This window comes from Nematolebias whitei, chromosome 18 (assembly GCF_014905685.2).
Source record: "Nematolebias whitei isolate Nwh7 chromosome 18, NemWhi1, whole genome shotgun sequence".
NCBI lineage: Eukaryota > Metazoa > Chordata > Actinopteri > Cyprinodontiformes > Rivulidae > Nematolebias > Nematolebias whitei.
Window position 1 is genome coordinate 22996907 of NC_056515.1, and position 26613 is coordinate 23023519.

Consider the following 26613-nt stretch of genomic DNA (forward strand, 5'->3'; position numbering starts at 1 on the left):
CTTTTTAAAACGATTTTTTTAATTAATGCTAAACCTAAAGTGTCATTTCTTTACAAATGATCACTTGTGCATACCTTATGTGCATATCCTGTTCACAGTGTACATGATATACATGAAATCAAAGGACGCCATTACCACATGCACTACCTTGCAAATGAAAAGTCATTTGCATGAGTCTGTATGTAATCAGCCAGGCTCGTTGTTTTCCTCTTCCAGAGCCTCAGCTTTTGGCTGCGACTTAGCTTCTAGGAAGTGCCAGAGGCAGAGAGCATTCCTTTGAAGTCGGCTCAGACTCTGCGCCACGCTATCATATTGATCAGCAGCACAAGTGAGACAATACTGCAGGAAGAACGATGGAGCGGGAGTGTGGAGGATTTCTGAGGACGATTTTCTTTCATTAATGAGCAAGAATCAAACATCAGATTTTTTCCTCTGCTGGAAAACATAAACCTCTGCACAAGGGTAAACAGAGTGAGTCTGAAGGACATGAGCATTTCAAATAAAAATTATGGGGTCAAACATTTTATCTGGATGCTTAGCTTTCTTACTTGCCGTCAGGATGTGAGATGTTCACTGATCGAACGGTGCTTTAACCGACCGATGCTTCCTTTTTAAAAGGCTTTGAATAGAAATATACACGCTCGACAGGTGAAGTGTCTACGTTAACAGAGGCCCTGAGGATCCTCCAGGCAAAACTGGGGGGATTTTAGCGATGAAAGAGGTTGTCTCGGTTGCTCTATAGTGTGAACACACCAGGAACTGACCCACCACTGACCCGAAGATGAAAGGCTGGCTGGATGGACGACGGTGTGCCTCATAGACCTGAAACATTCTCGTTTCTTGACTGCCTTTGAATCTGTCTATTCCCAGTTTTCCTCATAGGTCCCATCACTGTTTTAAAATAAGGGGGTCCCCAAAGAACATTTAATATTTTATTCCTTATTTGATTAAACATAGAGCCCTGCAGACCAGAATGTTTTATTTTTTAAACATGGAGCTAGAGATTTAATGAGGATTTTCAAAATAAAGGTCAAAACCTTTAAGTTGCAAGACTATAATTTGCACTATTTTAATAGTTTGTTTTAGTTTTTTGAGTTATTGAATAGTGGTATGTCGTCAGGCCTAGTATTCACTTTTAACAATTTAATTTTTTGGTGGTAGCTACACATGATAATGAGAAATTGCAGTCAGAATGGTTTTATTTCATAGAATCAGTGCTTCAGATGATACATTAATACAGATCAGGGATTATATATATGTTCCAAATAACCAAGATATTCAACACCGTGAGTCAATGAAAGTTAGAAAAAGTGGGAAATCTGTTCTTACCGCTTTAATTGTGCCAAATTAAATGTTATACCTCGTGTGTGTGTGTGTTGCGCACATACCTGCAACATCACTGGTTTTGACCTGGATGGTGTAGGTGGTGAGCTCCACCATCACTTCCTCGTCCACCACTGCCGGCATCTCGCAGATCATAGTTCTCTTGGGTCCTCGTGTCCTGGACAGCCACTGCTCGTAGGTGAATACAGACACCTCCTCTGTGGTCAGGTTACGCATGATCACCTGAATAAACACACAAGTTGCTTTTGAAGGGTTATCTACAAAATTCAATTAAGATAAATTTACATAGAATGTAGGATCCAATGTAAAAAAAAAAAAAGATATTGCAAGCCTTGCTGTGTAATATTTATCCTTTAACTGGTCCTGAATTACATTTCATTTTCAAACAAAGCTATTAGCTCGGATCTTTGCATATTTATTTGGACTGATCACTCCACTGGATGTCAGCCCAGTTCACTGTTGACTTCATTGCCAGCAGTCCACGAGGGCACATCTGCTTCTGATGCTGAACACAGAAGACACTTTGCAGGGTCAAGTCAAGACGATGTTCACAGTAACTGAGTCCTAGGCGCAGGCGGACACTGCTTTGATCGCCCCTGACTGCTCGGCTGCCCTGCTAGCGCTGTCCTTTTACCGGGGACGACATTAGCATAGGAAGTGTGTCCCATTTCATCCAAGCTTTCTGCCTGAAACTTCAGATTGATTGTGGAGGTGGGCACTGACGGTGTCCTGGCAGGGTCTTTTCAAGAGAAATTTCATTCCAGGCTGATGTACTGATGCAGCAAATTATCAAAGCAGAGCAATACACATCTAAAGGAACCTTATAATAAAAAGCCATCGCTTTGATAAACTGTGCCTGTGTGAGAGTGTATGTTTGTGCTATAACGGTGTGTGTTAGTGAGTCTTGCAACAGCATCAAGCTAAATGAAACAGAAATCAATACGTTCAGATCCCACTGTGTGTGTGTGTGTGTTTGTGGGAGACTGAATCATTTACCACCCTACTGCCAGCAGAGACAAATGTGTGTTTCTTTGTAATATACAAGACAGCACCAAAACACAGACCTGTTTTGTATTATTGATTTTCTAGAAAGCTAAAAATGACTATTCTAATGTTCCTCATTTTGTTGATTTATGTATATCTGCATTTTCAATTAACCCACTGTGAATACCTTTCGTTGTAATTAATACAGATTTTTTTTCTCTCTTTTTCATAATAATGTATGTTTATTTTTATTTTTTGCATGTAAAGATATCCTGAACATGTATGTGAAGTTCTTGGTGTTAAGCTGGGTAATGTGAGCTGACCTTGTCAAGAAACCAGTCAGGTCGACTGCCAGAGCCGTCAATTCGAAGTCTCAGCTTTCGTAAGGGTTCTATGTCGTCAATCTCCATGTTGAAAGTGTCCTCCTGGCCACGCTCAAACCTGACATCCACCACAAACAATGCAGTTTATAATCCAGAGCTTCGTTTTATGTTTTACAGCTGGGTGTGATGATTTAAAATCAGTAAGACACGTTTCAGTCTACCTGTCCTCGTTCTTCTCCAGCAACATTTCTTCTGTGCTGCCGTTGGCACCGAACACAGACATGAAGATCTTGGTGTCTGTTCCTGCATTCTGCACGTCTCCTGTTACCACCGTTACCTCATAGATAATCTAACGAAGATTGATATTATCTTCACAAAACTGTTTCCAAAAGCAGTGTTTCATTTCAACAGATTATTTACTCATTTTTAACATGATTATTGATTTTCACAGTTACACCCAACAATATTTTTGCTATTGTTGGGTGTAACTGGGACCCTGTGTACATAATTTTGTTCCACCTCATTTACCACATGTGGTGAAATGATAATAAACCTACTTGAACTTGAAACTGAATTAAACTACTGATATACATGCTCTTTACACTATACATTTCATCAGATAATTAGAAGGCTTTACAGTAATAAACCTAAAACATCAGCAGGACATAATAAGGAAAATTATTGATACTTTAAAAGTTTTTAATTGTTATGATATTGACAGCAGTCTAAAAATATCAATAATACATTACTGACAATGACAGTGACACTAATACATCTCATAATACACTCTTCATTTTTTTTAAATCTTTGAAACCTTTAGTTACCGCCGGTAATCAGTCATTATCTGTATGAGCAACTTAACATATTAGCTATTTGGAAGAGGTCTTATACAACAAAATTACCATAATGGAGTGAATATTTCACTAGAAAAGTGACAAAACTTAGCTAAAACGTAAAAGCAACAAAAAACTAGCTGAAAACATCAAATGGCTACCCAGAACTAAAAGAACCTGCAAGGACCTCTACTCCGTGTAGCCTCACTGTTCCACCTTCCTCCCTCTCATTCACACACATGTATTTTGTCTTACTAGACATTCATTCCTTTTCTTCCAAGTGCATACCTCCACCTCTTCACTGTTCTCACCACAGATCACAATGTCATCTGCAAACATCATAGTCCACGAGGATTCCTGCCTGACCTCATCTGTTAGTCGGTCCATCACCAGAGCAAACAAGAAGGGGCTCAGAGCTGATCCTTGACGCAATCCCACCTCCGTCTTGAAGCTATCTGTCACCACTGTCCTGCTGTCCTCATACATGTCCTGTACCAGTCTAACATACTTCTCTGCTACTCCATTTTTCCTCAAGCAATACCACACCTCCTCCCTCGGCACCCTGTCATATGTTTTTTCTAAATCTACTGACAAAATGGAGTTCTTTCTGACCCTCTCTGTACTTCTCCATCAGCATCCTCAAAGCAAAGATTTTTTATTTATTTATTAACCTTAATTTAACCAGGTAAATTCTATTGAGATCACAGATCTCTATTGCAAGGGAGACCTTGCCTGAAGGCAGCCTAACATGCAAGTTTTTGGTCACAGATGGCATCTGTGGCATTCTTTCTTGGCATGAAACCATACTGCTGCTCACAGATCGTCACCTCTCGTCTAAGTCTTGCTTCCACAACTCTCTCCCAGATCTTCATCGTGTGACTCATCAACTTAAATCCCCTGTAGTTGCTACAGCTCTGTACATCACCCTTGTTCTTAAAAATAGGCACCAGTACACTTCTTCCCCATTCCTCAGGCATTTTCTCACCCTCAAATATGTCATTGAATATTTGAGTCAAAAGCCTCACTGCCATCTCTCCAAGACATTTCCAAACCTCCACTAGTATGTCATCAGGTCCTACTGCCTTCCCCTTCTTCATTCTGTTCAGAGCAATATGAACTTCCCTCACACTAATCTTTCCCACTTCCTGGTCTACAGTTTCTATGACCTCAACTATCGTTTCCCTTCCCTTCTCTTCATTCATTATCTCTTCAAAGTACTCCTTCTATCTTCCCATCACACTCTTCACACTTGTTAGAACATTACAATTCCTATCTTTCACAAGCCTAACCTGTTGCACATCCTTTCCAGCCTTATCCCTCTGTCTTGCCAATCGGTACAAGTCCTTCTCGCCCTCTTTAGTGTCCAGCCTCCCATACAACTCATCGTACGCCCTCTGCTTTGCCTTTGCTACCTCCCTCTGTGCTCTACATTACATCTCCTGATATTCCTGTCTCCTCTCTTCAGTCCTTTGTCATATTTCTTCTTGGCTAATCTCTTTCTTTGAATATCTTCCTGCACTTCACTATTCCACCACCAGGTTTTCTTATCATACATTCTCTGTCCAGATGACACACCAAGTCCCTTCCTACCTGTCTCTCTAATTACTGTTGCTGTAGTAGTCCAGTAATTTGGAAGCTCTTTCTTACCACCCAGAGCCTTTAACAGCTTTTGACTGAATTGCTCACAACATTCTTCCTTCTTCATCTTCCACCATTTGATCTTCTTCTCTGATTTTACTCTTTTTCTCTTCTTCACAACAACAGTCATTCTTCACACAACCATCCGATGCTGTCTGGCCACGCTCTCCCCTGCCACAACCTTACAGTCTCCAATCTCTCTCAGGTTTCCTCTTCTACACAGAATGTAGTCTACCTATGTGTACTCCTTCCTCCACTCATAGGTCACTCTATGTTCCTCCCCCTTTTGGAAACATGTGTTGACTGCAGCCATTTCCATTCTCTTGGCAAGATCCACCACCATCTGTCCTCCCTGGTCTTTCTTTGACACCAAACCTACCTATCACTTCTTCATCCCCTCTGTTTCCTTCACCAACATTAGATCTGCTACATTCACCACTCTCTCCTCTCTGGGAATGCTTTCCATCATTTCATCCAGATATTTATCTTTCTCTTTTACATCACATTCAGCCTTTAGAGCATAATCACTGACAATGTTTAGCATCAAAATTTCTATTTCTACCTTCAAACTCATCACACCATCTGACATTTTCCACCTCTACTACATTCTTTGCCATCTCCTCCTTTCATACCACCTCTACTCCAGTTCTTTTTCTATCTACACCATGGTAAAACAGTTTAAACCCTGCACCAATGATGCAAGCCTTGCTGTCCTTCCACTTTGTCTCTTGGGCAAATAAAAAATCGACCTTCCTTCTCTGCATCATGTCAGCCAGCTCGCTACCTTTGCCAGTCATCGTCCCCAAATTTAGAGTTTCCACCCTCAGTCCTACATTCTTCACTTTCCTCTTCTTCCTCTGTCCCCTGACATGTTTCCCTTCTCATGGCTTTCAACAAACAGTAGCATAATTTCTACTGGCACCCTGTTTGTCAATAGCACTGATGGCGATGGTTGTTAATTCAGGCCTCAACTGATTCGGTATGGTGTTGCTTAGATGACCCCGCATATTAGTTTTGGCAAAAAAGTGTTTTATGTCAAATGTCCTTCCTGACACAACCTTCACCATTTACCTTGGCTTGGGACCAGAATAAGAGATAAACTGGCTTGTGCTCCTTAGTGGCTGTTTTATATTTTTAAAAGTATAAAAGTTGTAATAAAAGTCATTGCTTTATCTCCTGAATATGTGACTGCTTTGAGTTGACCTACATGTATGATAAACTAAAATAGGACAAAGTATGCAGAAATAACTAAATTGGAAAAAACTAACTATTTTGTGGATGCTGAATCCAAGTCACTCTTTTGTCTGTGTGATTATTTAACACAACTGTAGTGTATGTTGTCTGCCATATTGTTCCAGTTGTGTCAATTTGTCCAAAATCATGTACCTTTTGTGATATGGCAATGGCCTCTGCATCTAGAAAGTTGAACACTCTAGCAGTCAAGCCATCTCCTCGGTCTTTGGCCAGCCAGCACTTGCAAGCAAAGATATATTTGACCCCTTTGGTTGGCACAGCAACGGCCAGCTCATCAACGAGCCAGCAGCTTTCTGGAGTGGCTCCATCATGGCCGAGCTGCAGGGAGGGGAAGAACAATCACTTCAAGCAAAATGGGCTGTATTTGTGTGCATGCTGAACTGTGTGCGTAAGCATGGGAGTGCATAATCTTTACTCAAACTTTAAAAGCTTTTAGCTCACCTCCACCTTTATAAACTCTCCCACATCTGAACCGTGAACCTCAAATCTCTCCAGAGAGCCAGCCTGAAAGCCTTTCCTCCTGTCTGGCAGGTCCAGCCACAGCCTCTGTGTCTGGGTGTGATTGGACCCAATAACGATCACATAGGCCCTGCTGGTGGTGCTCGCATCGCGCTCCACTCCAGTGCAGATGGTAATGTGGTATGGTATAACTGTACAGGGAGAGTAGTCCAATTATTCACTCATTTGATGATTTAATTGTTCAATTAAACTTTTGCAAAGAAGTGGAAGGAAAAAATACATGAATGTTTCTTACTCGGGAGTTCAATTTCTTCCTCTTTCTTCTTTTTGTTCATATTACTGTCAACACTCTTCAGTGTCAGAGCTGAGTTCTTCTTACACTTTAGGCTCTCTCTAACTCCTTCATAACCCTAAAATAAAGAAAACAAACTCAGTGATGCATGCAAACTCCTAATGTGACACAATAATGGACAATTAAATAGGAAAAAGTAAAAGTGCTTGTGTTTGGAAGTGAAAGATGATGGTTTTAAGAAGTGCCATTACAGACAGAAAGCAGCTGAAGTCTTGATAATGGCGTGATGGGCTGTGTACAGATCAGTGCAAATATGGAGAGTATTAAATGCATTTTTTAAACTGTGGTTTCAATATGTAGCCTGATGCAAACTATAAACTACAACTCAGTTTTAAACTGATTTTACATGAAGTGACGAAGATGAAGTGAAGAAGATTTCCGACTGTTAAAGATGCATATTGATGGAGTACAAATGCCTGCTGCCTCGGCCCCAAAATCTGATGAGTTGGTTTTAGAGAAAGTTTAAAACCACATGCTGTTCTACTGCAAACAAGGACAAACTTGCTCTTGAAAATGTAACTCACTGCAGAAAGACAAAATTCAGAACCAGAGATCTCAGAAAACAAAAAGACACTGAAGCTGAAAAAAAAAAATCACTAAGCTAAATTTGCATAAGAAATTTAAGAGCTAATCCAACAGCTTGACAACCCTGAATAAGCCAAAGCAGTTTGTAGAGAGCTCAAGACGGACAGATCTGATCTTCTCATCCTTTCACAATTTTAACAAATCTGGAGAAAAACATGACCAAAACAATGTTTCTGACCATGAAGCATGAAGCATACCGTATTTTTCGGGCTATAAGGCGCACTTAAAATCTTTAAATTTTCTCAAAACTCAACAGTGAGCCGTATGTGTTAACTCTGGTTGTGCTTACTGACGTTGAACTGATTTTACGTGGTACACGGCGCTCAAAAATCTGTCAAAATGTTTTAGTTTCACTTAATACAGTTTATAATCTGGTGCGCCTTATAGTCCGAAAAATACGGCAGATTTAGCTTATTAAATTGGTGTTATTCCTGTTTAAACCCTGTGTGGTTGGATTACTTCTAAAGTGTATTTGTCAACTTTTATGTAATTAGCTGTTCTCCAATATTTGTGGCAAATTCTGTCATGAATAAATTAAAATAAAGTTATGTATACAGTATATAAAAATACATCTACAAACAACTCATAAGTCCTGTGAAACACTTGAATCACCAGATTTTATTATATAACCTTTACTATCCTTTACCATCAATATGTGTGTGTATTCCTTTGTTCATGTTAGCAAAATATCTCATCAAGTCTGTATTTTAATGAAATTCTCGGGAAGGAATCGTTACCTTGACATAGAAGAGTCTTTCAATGTGTCTGTCCTCCCTCTTTTTGGAGAGCCATCGTTCACATAAGAAGAGGTAGACCTCCTCTGTGTCTACATCAAGAACCTCCACTTGGTCCAAGTACCAGTCAGCGCTCACCATGCTGTTGTCATGGCGGATTTTTATCCTGAAAACTTGCCCAAGGTCGACTGCTTCTATTGTAAACTTATCAACCTAAGAGGGACAAAAAGCCAAAGATGAATGCCCTAACAAGCATCTATTTGTATTTCAATTTGTTTAGAAAATACATAAAAAATAGTCTCTCTTCAAACTATATATGCAAAACAAGAAGAGATGAATCCATCAAAAGCTTTCTTACAGAGCCCCGCTCAAACTTGTTTTTATTTGTCTCCGATTTGCTCAGTTTTCTCTCCCCAGTGTCCCCCAGGTCTCCGTAAATTGTGAGGAAGACGTTGGCGTCCGTGCCGGACCCGTTCACATCCCCTGTCATCACTGACACTTTGTACGTGTGAGCTGTGTTGGGGGGTGAAATGATCACAAACAAGCACATGTGAATTGGTCTGAAGCAATTTCCAGAAATTACAGTGGGAAAAATAGACAGTTCACTGGAGCTGTCATAACAAAAGCTGCTACAGTTTTACAGAGGACGGGGAACATGCAGGACACAACGTACTCTCCAGGGCATCCTCCACCTCCACCTCAGTCACTTTCAGGCTGCCATCTCTGGAAAGTTTCTCAGTGATGATGTCAGAGGGCACCAGCTCCCTCATCGTTTCTCCATCATCCTCTGACTTGGCGAGCCAGCGCTCACAAGGGAAGATGACAGTTTCTGAACCCTTAAAAAAAAATTGATCTGTTTATGAATTAGAAGAGAACAAGGAGGTGAACAAAACGTCTTGCAACTAGTCTCCCGTCTGGACTCAGTATTTGCGATCTTAACAGAATATCTCCACCTACTGACTGGAAAGAGACTTGTACGTGAGAGAGGCGATGCTGGAAAACACCTGTATATATCTGCTGCTTCATCAAATACTGAATTTCCTTTCAGGGACAAGATAAGCACTGCTGATCAAGTCTGAGAAGGTTTTTTTTTTTCATGACTTACTATTTTTTCTATAGCTGTGCCAAATTAAAATGTGTATATGAAGCAGTACTGTTGCTTTTGGACAGTTTCAAATAGTTAAAAACAAATTAAACACGGTAGGTTTAATTGTGATATTTCAGTTTTACTTACTTTACATATATGTTGGTTTAAAAATGAGCAAGAATGACATTAATTCCTTCAAGGAATGCAAAAGCTTTCATTTTAAACATAATTTTTAATCTAGAACAAAACAGATTATCCACCTCTGTGTCAGTCCCCTGCAGTCTTTACCTTTCCCTTCCTGAGCAGACGTCTGATTTCCACTCTGTCCAGGTGCCAGCCTGGGTTGACGCCACGGTTGTCGTGGCCAATACGGATCTTCTCAATGACATCCCCCACATCCTCTAACTGCAAAAAGAGTGGAACAAAACTTTTTTACTGAACCCCCCAAATAAACCACTTTAGTCCCTTTAATCTCAATAAATGCATGTATATATACTGCGTCGCATTGTTTACTGTACCTCAACAATGAACATGTCCTCAGCTCCTCTTTCAAAGTACATCCTCCTCTCCCTTTTGTTGACGCACAAAGCTTTCTGCTGAGTGCATACTGCATTTCGTCCATACAGGACAATGAATACATCGGCGTCTGTTCCGGCTCCAAACACATCACTCGTAAAGGTTTTAATCTCATATGGAACAACTGGGAAAAGAAAAAAAACGTCATGTGCAACAAATGAAAATTATATATGGAGCAGGAGTATTTGAAGCAGCTCTGAGGATTACATGGTGTGTAAAACTCTGTCTGGAGAGGATTTGGGAACAGGTCCCTGATGATGGCCCCATCATCCTCCCCTCTGTCCAGCCAACGACCGCAGGGGAAGCGTAATTTCTGCCCCTTAGACTGAGCATCAATCTCCATCCAATCCAGAAACCAACCTGCAGATCCTCCTCCTTAAACAATACCATAAATAACCGTGATACAAATGAAGATAAACTTTGAATAACTTTTGCATTATTTATAAAGGAGTTTGCAGGTTTGTCTTAATGTACCACAGTTGTCATGTCCAATGCGTAGTTTTTTCAAGGGCCCGAGGTCCACAGCTTCTATAGTGAACTCATCAATCATGCCATGTTCAAACTTGTTTCTATGTGTCTTTGAAGCTTTCAGGGTGATGATCCCTTTCAGTGTGTACAGCACAGATATTAATGTTTAAATATGCAGAAACTCCCACACAAACTAATGATCTTAAGTATTACCTGTGTCATCCTTGGTGCCATAAAGGGTCATGAAGACGTTGGCATCAGTTCCTGCATATTTCTTATCACCTGTTTTTATTCTCACTGTATATGTTGTAGTCATAGCTGCAACACAAAGAAACAGTGCCGATTTATCCAGAACAATCTTGATGTCAGTGGTTAGTTTATTATTTTCACTGCTTTTCTTTTTGCTGGGGCACCATACGGCTGCTCTCACCCTTCTGTTCCAAACCGAGCATAGCTTCAGAATCATCTTCATCTTCATCGCCCTTCTTCATGAAGGCTTCATCCACAGGGACCAGCTCCCTTGCAAGCTGTCCATCATCCTCATCAACGGCAAGCCAGCGCTTACACGGAAAAAAATACCTAAGAGAACATATGCGATACGAAATGAACTCTGTAAACCATAAATGTCTTGGGATACAAACATTTCAAAAGTCTTCGTGTTTTATTTATGGCGGCTGTGGCTGAGTGGTTAGAGCAGTCGTCCTCCAATGCAAGAGTTGGGGGTTCGAATACACCAGCAGTCACATGCCAAAGTGTCCCTGAGCAAGACACTGAACCCCGCATTGCCTCTGATGTGTGTCCAATCAGTGTATGAATGTGATAAAGCTCTGATTATTCTCTTTAGAATGATCTGTTCAATTAGCTTTGTAGAGATACAGTAGAGTGCTGTATGAATGGGTAAATGAGGCACAGATTGTAGTGTAAAGAGCTTTGCGTGTCTTAATTAGATAGAAAGGTGCTATATAAGTACAGTCCATTTACCATTTATTTAAATATTTCTGTGTCCAAAACAACGATGAGAAACAGGGACTGCACTTTATAGATGCCATATTTAGTACCATCCTACACCACATAGAGGAGCTCTAACATATTATGTCCTGCACATTGAATGAGCTCAAGCTGTTTAACTAAATAATGTAGATTAAAAATGTATATATATATAATTTTTTTCAGTCATTCTAACTTGAATGTGCAGTCTGTCCCAAAGTGCTGACGGATCACTGCTCTCTTTCTAATGTCTTCTTGACTCACGTTGTGTCGTCTTTGGTGTCTATGATTTCCACTCTATCCAAAAACCATCCGGCACTGGCCTGGCTGTTATCATGCCGGATCCTCAGCTTCTTCAGGGCCCCGAGATCCACAGCTGTGATGCTGAAGACATCCTCCTAGGTCACGTGCAAACAAAGCAGTGAAGGTAGGTTTAAATACTTTGAGACTGCCAAGTAGAAGCAATGTGTGCGAGATTCATATTTATTTTAACCTGAAAATCTTTTAAAATACAACATTTTTTGAGAAATTAAAGCAGGAAAAAAAATAGCAATGTGAACCACAAAAACAGGTGAAAATACTTTATCTGATTAAAATAAGATTAAAAACTAAACAACTGTACTTTTTCTTAGTTACTACTTTTTATATTCCTTGTTAAAGGTTAGTAAAAGGATGACAAATTAAAAATTATATTAACTTATGAGCCATGCACAAAAATTAACCGTAGTGTCATCAACAAGCAAAAATACCACCAATATATTATTTTACCATAATTTCAACAAGAATCAAATCACTGCTCTTTTTGCAACATGTACCTGGCCTTTCTCAAATTTATTCATGTTGTTGGACTTGCGAAGCCACCGTTCACCCGTGTCGCCAGTCTCTCCGTAGATATTGATGTACACATTAGCATCGGTCCCAGCGCCCCACATTGTCCCAGTGTACACATACACGTCGTATGACTTCACTAAAACAGAAAACCGTAAATTGTCAGTGGCATGTATCACATGATAGCTCTGGTCTAATTCAACATTGTTTCATAATTAAAACATCTCGTGGCAGGCTTGACACATCAGCGGGTGAGTGCAGAATCTTCATGCTCTACTTACACTCCAAGTCTTCATCAGCCTCCGTCAGCAACTCAACCACAATCTCCCCATCCTCCTCATCCCTGGCCAGCCAGCGACCACAAGGAAAAACGAATGTCTCCACCACTTCCTGAAGCTCCTCGACTATCTCTACCTCCTCCTCTTCTTTCTTCTTCTTTTTCTTGTCCTTCTTCTTGTCTTTCTTGGCCGTCTCCTCTTTTTTGACCTCAACCTGCACCATTGCCATCGTCAGTCGCTTGATGTCCACTGACTCCAAAAACCACCCGTCTCCGATGCCTTTTCCATCGTGAAAGATGCGAATCTTGTAGATCTTTCCAACATCTAAAGCTTCAATCTGGGTTATAAGAAAGAAGCAAAGTAAAAGGTTTATTCTTAAATTGGTAGTGGCATATCGTGAGGCTTCAAAATGGACCTTGAAGATCTCTGTGGTGCCACGTTCAAAATTGTTGGAGCGACTTTTGAGTGCGAGGACTTCGGTTTTTCCTTCGTCTCCATAGATCTGACAGTAGACATTAGCGTTGGTTCCAGCTGCTCGCATATCACCTGTGACCACTGTTACTTCATAGTTGATCACTGTGATAGAAAAGATATTTTGACAAGAGGAACAATTTAGAAAAGACAAATGTTCTATGAGAAAATGGTTCTTGTGAAGTTTTGCTTTGTCATTTACATTTTTCAATTTCCAAGACCTCACTAGGATAGATTTCCACCTCCACTTTTCCATCAGCCTCATCTTTGCAAAGCCAGCGGTGGCTTGGAAACATGTATTGCGTCCCATGAACAGGTACAGAAATCTGCACGCTGTCCAGAAACCATCCGGCCCGTAAGCCCTCGTTTGTGTGACCAATAAGAAGACGGTTGATCTACAAGCACAGAAGACACAGATTCATTGTGTCTGAACCTGAGTATCTGTCAGGTGCATGAGTGTCCAAAGAGCTTACCTTTCCAACATCAAAAGTTTCCATGACGAAGACATCAGTGCGTCCTGTCTCAAAGTAGTTCCTGAGGTCGTTGTCAGAGACGGCTAGTATCACCTTGTCAGTGTCACCCTTCTCCCCATACAGCTTCACAAACACTCTGGAGTCAGAGCTGGCACCATTCACGCTGCCTGTTTTGATTGCTATGTGGTAGTTGACATCTGATGACAGGTAAAATGATTATTTTTCTTTCACTTTTCACACATAAGGTAAGCGATCAGCCTCCTTCAATAGCATATGCATGAAAGTTTCTTGTGTGGATCTTACTGAAGAGGCGCAGGCCATCTCCAGCTGGAACTAACTCGCGAATAATCTGTCCATCGTCCTCGTTACGATCCAACCACCTGGATTAGCAACGTACTTTGATCAAATTATTTCTACTAAGAAATACAGCCGACTCAGCTGCTTCATAAAACTTTACTAAATAATAAAGCCCATGCTCAATAATCCAGGTATACAATCCAAAATTTTTCAGTCAGGTCATCTGGACAGTTTCTCACTACCAGTTTCATCTGGACAGTTTCTGTCCAGATGACCTGACTGAAAAATGTTGGATTACTAAATAATATAACACTAAATGGTTTATTAAAAGTTTTGGAATCTCAAACTTGTGAAGCTGTAGCAAATCAAGACATAAATGTAGTATTTTAAAGTCAACACACATACAATACTATACTGTAAATATATATATATATATATATATATATATATATATATATATATATATATATATATATATATATATATATTTTTATTTTAGGAACTTTTTGTGTGAATCTTTTTATCTGTTGTTGCTGTTACACTTGAATTTCCAATCCATGGGATAATAAAGGCTGTTTCTATTCTATTCTATTCTATTCTATTCTATTCTATTCTACATAAAAATATCACTATGATGATATTGGATGATGACCAAACAACATAAACCTGGCCTCCAGTGAGTGTGTTAAATTATGTTATTTAGGGTAAAAAATGTCTCTTTAGCCTTGTTTCTTCATTTAATGCTCTCCAACCCTCTCCAATGAACAAGGCAGACAGACAGGAAGACGCTTTCTTCTCCAGAAGTAACACTGCACCCAACCTTGCGGTTTGACTCCAGTTACAGAACGAGGGATCTGGTTGGCCGCATGCATTTAGAGTCCATTTGTAATGGTAAAACCATCCATCAGCTTTCTAACTACTTGAACACATGCCACTGTAGACCTAGTGAACCCAGTCATGGACAACTTACATCACTTAGTAGGGTTTTATTTACTTATTTATTTACTTTAGGGTATGCAATGGTTTTTACTTTCTGGGCTGTGGCTGAATGAATTTCACACCAGTGAGTTAATAAGGTTAATTAGGATATTAATGAACTTTTTCAAAAAATAAATAATCTTTTTATAGTAAGAATGTGATAGAAAAATTATGTTTTCTCTTAAACGTGTTTGACCATCATGAAACGTATAAACAACAAAGTAGTGAGAAACAGTTAAGCAGTATGAACCAATATCTATTTTAATTAACATAACTTTAAAACATTAAATAGCCATCAATCTCAATAGATTACTGTTTAATTCTGGCTGCTAAGCTTCATCTTATCATTTATATCTGTTTACAAATATTCTCTAATATGAATAAGGGCTTTAGATGTGATGGTGAGAGTATAATTTACATTTTCAGCCAGGAGTTTTTCCCAATTTTTATTTTTTAAAATAAAACCAGAGCAGCTGCAGCTACATATTTACAAACTGCACACATCATCTCACCAGTGCTTTAGCTTGACAAGAAAATCAAGAGCATGTCAAGTCATGAGTGCAATGTCCTGGCTTGCCTGGAACAGGGAAACTCAATGGCAGAAGACTCTGGCTGTCCCTCCTCCCTGACTAACACCTTATCCAGGAACCAACCACAGCCACCGCCACGACCATCATGGCCCACTCGGACTCTGCGCACCTGGCCCAAGAAGACCGATTCAATGAGGAACTCATCATGCTGTGGAGAGGACAGAAAGAAGTCTTATGCTTGAAGTGCATTTCACCATCAGGGCTCATTTTAAATAATAATTCACTCACGTTCCCCTTTTCAAATTTGTTGACATTGTTTTTGCTCGTAATCATGAGACGCTCGCCCGTGTCTCCCAGGTCACCGAATATATTGAGAAACACGGTGGCATCTGTGCCACTACCACTCACATCGCCTGTGCAGATTGTGACACGATACTTGATCACTGAAAAAGGAAACAGAGAATCAAAGTTTCACTAAGTAGCTACAATCTCTCTCGACCACATGATGATGTAACAGCACATCTTATTGTACATGTCTGAGTGTGTTTTACTTACAGGGCAGTGGCTCATCAATAGGAGCTCCTGTAGCTGGAAGCTCTCTGACAATCTCATTGTCGTCTTCGTTAATGTCCAGCCAACGGCCACATTCAAAAGAATATTTGTCCATGGTCAGCGTCTTGAGCAAAGTGACCTGCAGAAAATCCCAGGCTTAGCTGTCGCCATTCTGCGTTTTGGCTCCTTTTGCTTCTTTTAATAAATGGCAGACTGCTGCATTAAACTCGTAAAATTACAATCTGTTGCCAAACTAGCAAATCTTTAAAGCCAAAGTTTGGCACAGTTGTGCTTAAATGACCTGCTTTAAACTGTTATAAAACACACTGTCCATATTTTGAAGCTGGCTCTCTATTTGGCAAAACTAAGTGCTGTCCTTGGATTCATTCAGGTGAATGGTATTTGTTGCCAGTTGTTTAGCGTACCTTTTTTTAACTAAATAGCTTTATTTGCCAAGTAACTTACTGATGACTCTTATTTTGAAGTAGTATTCATGCTTCCATTGACAATATTATTGTGTGACAGGTATTGTAGTATGTCCACTGTTTTATTTAAGCAATTTAATACGCTAATCTCTCTAAAATAGCTTTTTTTAACAAAAGAAAATTGTTCACATAAAGGGTGTTTGTTATTTAAGTATGTCAAAGTTTATGTTGTAGATTTAAACCTGCTTGGATTGAAAGGATAAAGCTGAGACCATCCACATAAAACTTTATTATAGGTTTCACTAAGAATAACTAGGGGGGCAAAAAAGACTTGGGACTTGCAGTCAATAGAAATTATTCTGTGGTTGCCAGATTTAGTTTTGTCAAATTCAAAGACAAATACTTTAGTAGTTGTTGATTTTTTGGAGTCTGAATGTGGTACACTTTCTGTATATTACAGAAAGAACATAAGATGTCTAATTACAAAAAGACATGTATTTGCATTCTAACAGATTGCACGCCCTCTTAGACTGAAATATGAGATTAAACATAAGTATTTCATCTATTTACTTTATGGTCTTAGAGTAGAACTGTCTTACGTTGACAAATCAGACAGAGAAGTTTCACCTTTGCTAAATGCCAGCCAGCAAATGGATTTCTCTTCTCGTGCCAGATCCGTAGTTTCAGCAGTCTTCCTATGTCTGGCAATTCAATCTGCAGCGATACAGAAAACACAAGCGACATAAAAAAAACAACTCCTTAAGAAGGCATTAGTGCAGCAAAACAACAAATGATGTTCTGCACTCAGGTGATGGCAGCTGATTCAGGACTTACCATGAATTTATCAAGCTGCCCCTGTTCAAAACTGTCGGAGTTGTTTTCCAGTTTGAACTCATCAGATTTGCCCTTCTCTCCATAGATCTGCAGAAACACCTGAGCATCTGTTCCAGCACCTTTCACGTCAGAGGTCCAAATCCACAGAGACCACGGGTACTCTAGTGCATAAAAAGTATTGCATGCATGGACTAAAATGTGATTTACAGTGCTGTTATTATGAAAATGTCTAAGGTAAGTAAAATTGCCCACTTTTGTGTTTTTTCTGCCTGAGAGAGACCATCTCATACAGTTCCCTCTCGATCAATCCGTCCCCCTCGTCCTCATCCAGCCACATCCCACATGGAAATGTCTGCTCAGTGCCCGTGAATGGACAGTAAATTACCACCTGGGAGGGAAGTGAGCACTTGATGGATGAATGGCATTCTTCGAACAAGTGTACCAAAAAAAAAAAAAAAACTAATAGAACATGCCCCGTACCTTTTCACAGTACCATCCTGCACCTACGGCACCATTATCATGTCCAATGGTGATCCTGCTGAGAGGGCTAATCAGTTCACAAATCTCCACGTTGAAAATGTCAATCAGACCACGCTCAAAAGCACCACCCTCAAGGAAAACTTTCCCGCTGTTTTTTAATCCCTTAGAGCCATGCATGACCATGTGGATCTTAGAGTTGGTTCCTGCACCTCTGATATTTCCAGTCATTACTTGCACATTGTACACAACTCCTACAAAAAGATAAATAGTGGTACTATTTTATTACTGATTTAAAAGTGCAGTTCTCTTTTTTTAAAAAGGGGTGTTTTTTTTTAAATGCATTTAAAAAATGTTTTGCTGTGGATTGACACTTTCCATTGAAGCAGTGACCAAAAGCTTTAGGCAGATTAAACACATTTTATGAATTTAGCACAGGATTTTAAAGGACATGACTAATTTCAGTCCAATATTAAACATGCTAACCCTATGGCTCATGATTTCTCACCCATTGGCTGCAGTGATCCAACTAACACATCTCTTTGTATTTTACCATCATCTTCATCCATGGCAAACCAGCGATTAACTGGAAACTCATAAACTTCCTTGTTACCCATGTCATCTATCACCACCTGTAGGGAACAGAAGTATGACACACAAGAAAGAGTCAGAGCACATATTTAAAGGCCATGTACATATCACATACAATTTGGGTGTTTTTATGAGTTTGTTATTTGCTTCTTCTTTTATTTATATTTGGTTTGTGGTGGTTTGCAGGTGTGGTTTCTATGTTTGTTTTAGAAGTTGCATGTTCTGCTGTGTTTGGTGTGAACGTTATCTTTTTGTTTGGGCTTTATTGCTGAGCTCATCAACACCTGTGGTAAATTGCTCCTTTCTTTTAGCCTAATGACTGCTGGACTGTAATTGGTGTGCAGGGAGAGCATGTCCTGTATTTATTTGGGCTGGACATGGGAGGAGGGGAGGAGAGGTAGAGAAGATATGTCCCACTGCTCAGCTCCTTTCCTGCAAATCTGTCAGGTCTACGGTGAGGTGTCAGCATGGTGGTCCTGGTTTTAAGACTGATACTATAATATGGTATATGTAAAATCTGTATGATATATATATATATATATATGTACATACATGATTACCGGTATATATAGTATATATAGAATGGGGGCTCGTCCGGGATCTATTTTAATTTTTTTCAAACAGTTTTTACATATGTGTGCATGTTTCATCCATGTGCCTTATCTAGAAACCATCCAGCTGAAGAGCCGCGGTTGTTGTGACCAATAGTAATTTTTCTTAGCCTTCCAAGGTTCGGCGCCTCTATGGTGAACTTGTCCTCTGAGCCACGTTCAAAGTTGTCCTTGTCACTGTCGAGTCTTCTTTCTCCTTACAGGAATAAATCATAAAACTAAATGATTAGAACAGATTCAAATAACAATAAATGCATTTATCTGTTCAAGTTGTATGTTTGGTGGTTAAATGTTTTGAAACTTGATGATTAGCATTATTTTTTCCATTCCAGTATTTTAAAACAATAAATCATTTGTAAATCAAATCAAATAAATCTCTTTCACACTACCTGTGTCACCATATTCTCCAAAGATGTTCAGGAAGACATCAGCATCAGTTCCACTTCCCTTCATGTCAGCAGTGAACACGCTCACAAGATATTTATTCACTGCAGGACATGAAACATGAAAGATGAAATAAAAATAACGTTCAAATTATAAGGGAACACTGGTTAATAGTAAACATAAAAAGGACAAGAAGCCTAATTATTTAGGGAATTTGTTCTATTCTTATCCAAAAGTTCTTTGTAAATCATCCCTGAGATGCTTCTAGGTTAATTATTTACAATGGGTGTTTATTTGAGTAAATGCTATATTGCTGTGACCGCTCCTTCATAGCACAGCGTCTTTACAGTGTTTTACTTGATTGACTGCAGGTGCTAAGATGTTAGATCACTTTACACCAGAGGTCACAGGGACTGGTTTTACCTGAGGCTTACACTCAGGAGGCATTCAATTACAAGCTGCAACTGTAGGAAGATCTGCAGACTGTCAGGCACGGTGATGTACAACTGCTCAGACATGTGGTAATCACTGTTGTCAGAAGTATTTTAAAAAATATTTATCTCTTTTTCTGGTGGCAATATTTTCAATATGTCTTTTAACTTAATTTGTTAATAAATGCCTTTTGGGCATCTACTTCCCTTAATTCCAGTGATTTCTTTGAAGTGTTTCATGCTTCAATCGGTTGTTCTGTTGCTTTAACCTTGTAAATTATTGGGCCTGCTTTGGGTGTGTGTGAGTCACCAACATTTTGGGACGTCCATGGGGTTTAGGCTGCCCAGCAGATCCCTGACAAACAAGCTGTCCCCTTCTTCCTGGCTCAACCAGTTGTTACAGGCGAAATAATAGCGCAGATTTGGCCGGTTCACGTCCGTCACCACCACTCTGTCCAAGAACCAGCTGGCGCTCATTCCTGTGTTGTCGTGTTCGATCCTAGATAAGGCAATAGCCAGAACTTTACGTGGTTTGCAACCTGCAGGTAATCTCAAATGAGCATGTTACATTCAACAAAACTTTATTTTTGTTTTGTTTGATTCTCTTCTGTGCTAATAAAGAAGTATCTGGTCTCCCTCACCGCAGCTCAGAAAAGTCTTAGTGCAATGAGACAGTGTGATTATAAATAATGCACTCAGTTTATGTGAAACTGCCAGGTCGAATGAAGACAGATATGTTTCTAAACTGGATCCTGTTAACTTAAGTCCAAGTTAAAGTTTTTCTCCAACATAACTCATTGTGAGTTGCAAGGAGACCACACTTTAGGAAGGATAAATCAGATTCAGTCCAGGAGTGCTGCCAAGTGGGGTCTGGGTTGGGAAACTGGTTAAAAAGTCATTGCCCTTTCCAGTGGCCCTATTAGCCAGTTTTACAGTATGTGAATATTTTTATAAACATAAATAAAGGAAAGGACAAGCCAAATAAAGAGAAGTGACAGGGCTTTTCTCAATAAGTAATACTGACTGTAAATACATAAAAACTAAAGTAGACCTATAAATATCTAAAGATGATTCGTTAACTCCTGTATTTAGTTTATAACAACATAAGCAGTCTCCTGAAATTCTATTCTGGTTATTGGTTTTGGTTCATCACCACAGGACTTTCAATGAAGCCCATCCCTTACCCAATACAACATTTCTAGAAGCACCACTGATGCATTAAAAATGTAAAAGCTTTAGTATTATTCATAGCTGGTTTGATAAAATAGCTTCGCTTCACAACCCATTAAGAAAACTTTTTCAAGTTATTTTTAACAGCATGACTAAACTTTACTTCACTGCTGTTATTTTAATAGCCAGGAGTGACAGATTGTAGCATGTGGTCATGAGTAGAGATGTCGCCATGACAACAGGGATAAGTCTGTGAGATGATGAGTCTGAAACTGCAAGCTGTGATTGCTCTTGAACCTGAACACCTGTTAGTTTTCCAACCAAAGGGCAGTGTCTTTGTGTTTAGAAACTGTTTATGCTTTCTGATTGTGACGTAACTCTTCCTACAGCTAGACTAAATTCATGACAACAGATGGGGATTAACCTTTTGCCACAGGATAAAAATCCCATGAAGGCCAGCACTGTATGCCACTGATGTCCTGCGTGAGACATTCATAACCATGAAGCTGAACCTGTGATGCAGTGAGTGACTTGTATCTGTGTGTAGCATGTCTGTTTGCTGCACCTTAGCTTTTTTAGAGGTCCCACATTGTGTGTTTTAATTCGGAAAACATCCGTCTTATTCTTCTCAAATGCGGTGCGGCTTCTGTAAATTGAAGAGACATGAAAAATATTAAAATGTGTGATAAGGATGCATCAAATGTCTTCCTCTTTTTGATTTAGGGAGATGTTTCCAGACAGATAAGGGGGTGGAATTTTAAATCAGTAAATACCATCCCCTGCGACTGATCCGACTTAAGCTACCCTGGTGGTCTCGTGGCAGTGGTATAATATGAAACCACACTGCCTGCTCTGCCACTTCATCACTCCCTCCTCCTCTTCTTCCTCATATAATGTGCTTCTACCCCTCACAGAGATGACACTAGCCATGTGAGGACATCCTACTCCCTTTATCAAAAACTACAAATCAATTAGCTTCTTCCTGATTAACAGAAAAATCCTTTCTGTCTGAATGACAAGGTCATCTTTTCTACCTTGTCTTCCATACTTCAGCTACTGGATTGCATATTTAAGGTGCAAATTGCAATGAAACACTATCCAACACACATGAATACATGCTCTCATGTCTTTGTTTAGACACCTGCAAGAGATAATAAAAAACTTCAGAGTTCACGCAACGTGAATGTTAGAATTGCACTGAATTTCCAAAGCATTTTTCATTTTCCTTGTTTTTTATAATTATTATTATTATTATAGGAGGGTGGAGAAATCAAAACCTCCCTTACCTCTATCGTGTCAGAAAGTTTAAATCCATCATGACACAATACAGGCAGGACCTAAGGTATATCAGAGTAAGGCGAAACTCCTAACAAATGCAGCATGTTCCTTTAAGCAGACTCATTAACGTACTGTATGTGGATGGGATTTCATTGAGGTACACAGCAGTCACACATCATGGAGGTACTGAATACAAGGCATGTTGATGCGGACTGTGGTGAATGAATGGGACCACTGGAAGGTGTGGGTGACATGGTCCTGAGTGGGTGACAATACATTGGTATATCCTATATGCTGCACAGGTAACCCTATCTGTCAATCAATGTGTGCAGAGATAAAAGGAGCCTGCTGCGGATAAGATCCCTTGAGAGTCATTTGATCATCTGCATACATGACATCGTGGTCTTCTTTCATTTCTTTCTGAAAGGAAACGAAGACCGGCCATGTCACATAGTTCCTCCTTACTCCAGATATTCAGAGTCCAGCACTTCCTTCAGCTGTATGGAAGAGAGATTCCAGCGTTTTTAAAATTAATGTTTGTTTTAAAGTCAGTGTCCTGCCTCATGAGCCTTGCAGTAATCAGGTTAGTGATGCAGAGGAATTCTCTTCTATACAGTTTGTTGTGTCCACAGTACAACCAAACACAAGGACAGAATCATAACCATCATTTGGCAGACTGATTTAAAAAATACCTCTTCTCTGTGCTGAAGGATTAAAAAAGAATAGAAAACATACAAGGTTTAGTACTGACGTTGACAAGTTTCTAAACCTGCAAAGCTTACAAAGAGAACATGTACAACAACAAAACACAATATGCACACAATATAAGTTAAGCACTAATCAGTACACCTTTATATTACTTATGATGTATATTTTTAGCATAAAAATTTACAAGCAATACAGTGAATACTTGTACACTCACTTGCTTGCCAGGTGAACCTTGGGCGAGACGCCAAAGTCTCCAAAAAGGGTAACAAAGATATTAGCATCAGTCCCAGCTCCTTTTACATCACCTGTAATAGTGACCACCTCGTAGACTGAAAGAAAGAAAGCAGCAAGAGATGAAAACTCACACAATAATATATATATATATATATATATATATATATATATATCACATTCAAAAAAAAAAAAAAAAAAAAAAAATATATATATCACATTCTGAAACTGTGCTTAATAATCTACAGAAAACCAAAATAATGTTTTAACTGGGGCATAACAGCCAGGTAATTTAAAGAGATAAATCTGCAGCAAAACTGTGTCTGCTACAACACAAGAGTAACATATATGTCGTATTTCACGTGTATTGTTTTATTGGACGTGTTTTTGTGGAAAATTCAGTGCTATGGGTGAACACCAAAATGTGACAATGGCCCATATGACTCATTAAAATTTACAGATTAGTGCTGCTGTTTATCCTTCCTCTACTCTACCCATTTGTATTTGTAAGTATTTCTATCCTTAACATGTTTTTTGTTTGTTTGTTTATTTGTTTGTTTTTTGTATCTCCTCCAATAGAAAGTACACATGGACTTATCATTCCATGCTTATTTGTTTCTACTTCCTGTTCTCTCAAACCCAGCCAGTCAAAGCAGATGGCTGCTCGTCCTGAGCCTGGTTCTGCTGGAGGGTTCTTCCTGTTAAAAGAGAGTTTTTTCTTTCCACTGTTGCCTTTGTGCTTACTCAGGATGGAAGACTGTGATGACGTGAAGATTCGACACAATCTTCTTCCTTAGATACTGTAGATTACTAGTTATATTTTAAAATGTACCTGAATGTTTTTGTACAGTTCCCGGAGACAACTTCTGTTGTGACTTGATGCTAAATAAATAATCTGAACTTAATTGAATTGCATTGAAATGATGTACATGTTAATTTATTCCACATAAAAAAACAGGGAGTGAATGAAAAGTTCAGCTACAGACAAAAACGCAGCTAAACACAGATAACAGAAACACCGTGCAGAAAATTAAAAGACTGACATTGATCCAGAAGACAAACATGGTCTAAAACAACCTGAGCTATTAAAACCCAATTAAGGAGAAACTAAGATGCTGGATAAAATTGGAAAGTGAGTGCTCTGGTTAAACTGGGTCTTTTTAAAACTCTTTCTTGTGCCAGAGAACTGAATGGGCCAGCAACAAAACAAAGACAGGTCTCTCTTGTAAAAGAGATCTTTTGATCACAATGGGACAAACCTGGTTAAATAAAGGTTATAATGATGATGACATGTGCACAGATGTGTTTTGATGCTTCTGATTTGATGAGAGCCAACTTGCTGCTCCTCCTGAAGCAGCATAATGGCTGAGAGGTAAAACAGTCATAATAAAGGCAGTCGTATTGAATCTTGGAATTGCTCTGCCAGCATGGACAAGACGTGCAGTTGTTTGCACATTCATTTGTCATTGTCCACAACACATTCATTCATTTATATTTTTTAGTTGAGTACTACAATTTCTGCACGCTCTTTAATGCTGTTTTCTCAGCCTGTGAATCAGAGTCTTGAGTCTAGAGTTTGTTAAAAGTTAGAAATCACTGCTTTCAGTTTAACGTGAAGAAAAAATGGAACGTGAAGACTCACTGTATTTAACCAAAACTAGTTATTTTCTGAACCATAGAAACTAAGTCTCAGAGTAACAAATGTCAAGCTTTACAGGTTAAAGTGTCGTTAATCTCATACAAAAATATTAGTATAAACATAAACATTCAACATCTTTATTGTAATTACAACAAGAAAGAAGTAATAATGTGCTCAAGTGAATTATTAGTGCAGCTTTTGTGCATTTTGTTATGGAGCCCCGGTGGGGACATGAGGGATTTTTTCTTTTTCATTCCTTCACAATATTTTTACATTCCCTCGTAATACTTTTGCATTCCCTCACAATATTTTTACATTCCCTCACAATACTTTTACATTCCCTTGCAATATTTTTGCATTCCCTCACAATATTTTTGCATTCCCTCGCAATATTTTTATGTTCCCTCACAAATTTTATGTTCCCTCGGAATATTTTTGCATTACCTCACAATATTTTTGCATTCCCTAACAATATTTTTTGTTCCCTCACAAATTTTTGCATTCACTTGCAATATTTTTGCATTCCCTCACAATATTTTTATGTTCCCTCACAATATTTTTGCATTCCCTTGCAATATTTTTGCATTCCCTCACATTATTTTTGCGTTCCCTCACAATATTTTTGCATTCCCTTGCAATATTTTTGCATTCCCTCACAATATTTTTGCATTCCCTCACATATTTTTGCCTTCCCTCACAATACTTTTGCATTCCCTCACAATGCTTTTTGCGTTCCCTCACGATACTTTTGCGTTCCCTCGCAATTCTTTTGCATTCCCACACAATACTTTTGCGTTCCCTCAAAATACTTTTGCATTCCCTCACGATACTTTTGCGTTCCCTCGCAATACTTTTGTGTGGGAACGCAAAAACTTAACACAAAAAAAGTGTTACCTTGTGGTTCTCACCATTTACCTCGCAGACGTGAGCAACAATGAAACAGACACTACACCCATATTTGAGGTTCGTGGAGTTTTATTTTGAAACTTGCCAAAAAAAACATATAAATCAAAATATAAGGATATCCAGTCTGTGCTTGCCAAAAGGCAAAATTATTGTGAGGGAATGCAAAACAAAACCAAAATTCCCCATGTCCCCTCCGGGGCTAAGAAACTCAAGGATTTTTTAATACTGAAATGTATATTTTATATTAAAGCTACGGTTTGTATACATTATGTAATCTTGAGACTCTCAATCCTGCCAGTGGCCCAAACGGTGCTCCCAGTCCCCGAGTCTGGGACGGCACCCAGCACCTGTCTGCCCTTGGGCCTCTGTTGGGCTTCATTCATGTGGAACATAACTGAGCTTTCACCAGAACAATCACAGAGGGTTCCCCTGCTTGGCCCCTGGTCAGAGCCAAAGTAGTTGGCAGAAACTTGTGTTCTGGCTGTTAGGCCTGTGTGTCAAGAGGAAGAGATTTTAAAATGAGTGTGTTAGACTTTTCTGTTCCTTACCTTTCTTTTTGTAGTATTCATCTTCATATCCATCAGAGGAGTCGGTGTAGTAGTTAAGCAGCTCATTTTGGTAGAGAACAGCATAGTCCACCTGTTTGCTTTTGGACTTTTTCCCTTTTTTCTTTTTATCTTCATCGCTGCCTGCAGAGCTCTTCTTTGCCTTCTTCTTCTTCTTTTTCTTTGAGTCCTCCTCTTCTTCCTGCTCTTCAACTAAGGAGTCCTCAGCATCATCGTTGTGAGACTTCTTCTTCTTCTTGGCATCTTTGGACTTTTTATCCTTGGACCCCATCTCCTCCTCTTCTTCTGGATTTTCCAAAGACTGCTTCTTCTTCTGTTTTTTCTTTTCCTC

General features: G+C 39.3%; 1 protein-coding gene across 1 annotated transcript in view; it reads right to left on the bottom strand.

Annotated features, from left to right (window-relative positions):
- Window positions 1-26613, bottom strand: part of loxhd1a (lipoxygenase homology PLAT domains 1a) — a 28849-nt gene extending 2236 nt beyond the window's left edge. The window contains exons 1-37 of the mRNA XM_037691986.1: window positions 26507-26613; window positions 26265-26378; window positions 23155-23269; window positions 21520-21600; window positions 20099-20283; window positions 19359-19457; window positions 19017-19165; window positions 18276-18399; window positions 17771-18021; window positions 17543-17678; window positions 17291-17451; window positions 17084-17170; window positions 16035-16170; window positions 15768-15922; window positions 15527-15687; window positions 13978-14054; window positions 13675-13871; window positions 13404-13596; window positions 13146-13306; window positions 12734-13067; window positions 12440-12591; window positions 11889-12022; window positions 11068-11216; window positions 10851-10955; window positions 10644-10772; window positions 10377-10541; window positions 10112-10293; window positions 9882-9998; window positions 9180-9342; window positions 8865-9019; window positions 8510-8719; window positions 7131-7245; window positions 6818-7026; window positions 6509-6694; window positions 2873-3000; window positions 2652-2769; window positions 1389-1566 (exon numbers count right to left, since the gene is read on the bottom strand). Coding sequence (XP_037547914.1) covers window positions 1389-1566; window positions 2652-2769; window positions 2873-3000; window positions 6509-6694; window positions 6818-7026; window positions 7131-7245; window positions 8510-8719; window positions 8865-9019; window positions 9180-9342; window positions 9882-9998; window positions 10112-10293; window positions 10377-10541; window positions 10644-10772; window positions 10851-10955; window positions 11068-11216; window positions 11889-12022; window positions 12440-12591; window positions 12734-13067; window positions 13146-13306; window positions 13404-13596; window positions 13675-13871; window positions 13978-14054; window positions 15527-15687; window positions 15768-15922; window positions 16035-16170; window positions 17084-17170; window positions 17291-17451; window positions 17543-17678; window positions 17771-18021; window positions 18276-18399; window positions 19017-19165; window positions 19359-19457; window positions 20099-20283; window positions 21520-21600; window positions 23155-23269; window positions 26265-26378; window positions 26507-26525 — 5530 coding nt within the window. The 5' untranslated portion in view covers window positions 26526-26613. The remainder of the gene's footprint in view (window positions 1-1388; window positions 1567-2651; window positions 2770-2872; window positions 3001-6508; window positions 6695-6817; window positions 7027-7130; window positions 7246-8509; window positions 8720-8864; window positions 9020-9179; window positions 9343-9881; window positions 9999-10111; window positions 10294-10376; window positions 10542-10643; window positions 10773-10850; window positions 10956-11067; window positions 11217-11888; window positions 12023-12439; window positions 12592-12733; window positions 13068-13145; window positions 13307-13403; window positions 13597-13674; window positions 13872-13977; window positions 14055-15526; window positions 15688-15767; window positions 15923-16034; window positions 16171-17083; window positions 17171-17290; window positions 17452-17542; window positions 17679-17770; window positions 18022-18275; window positions 18400-19016; window positions 19166-19358; window positions 19458-20098; window positions 20284-21519; window positions 21601-23154; window positions 23270-26264; window positions 26379-26506) is intronic.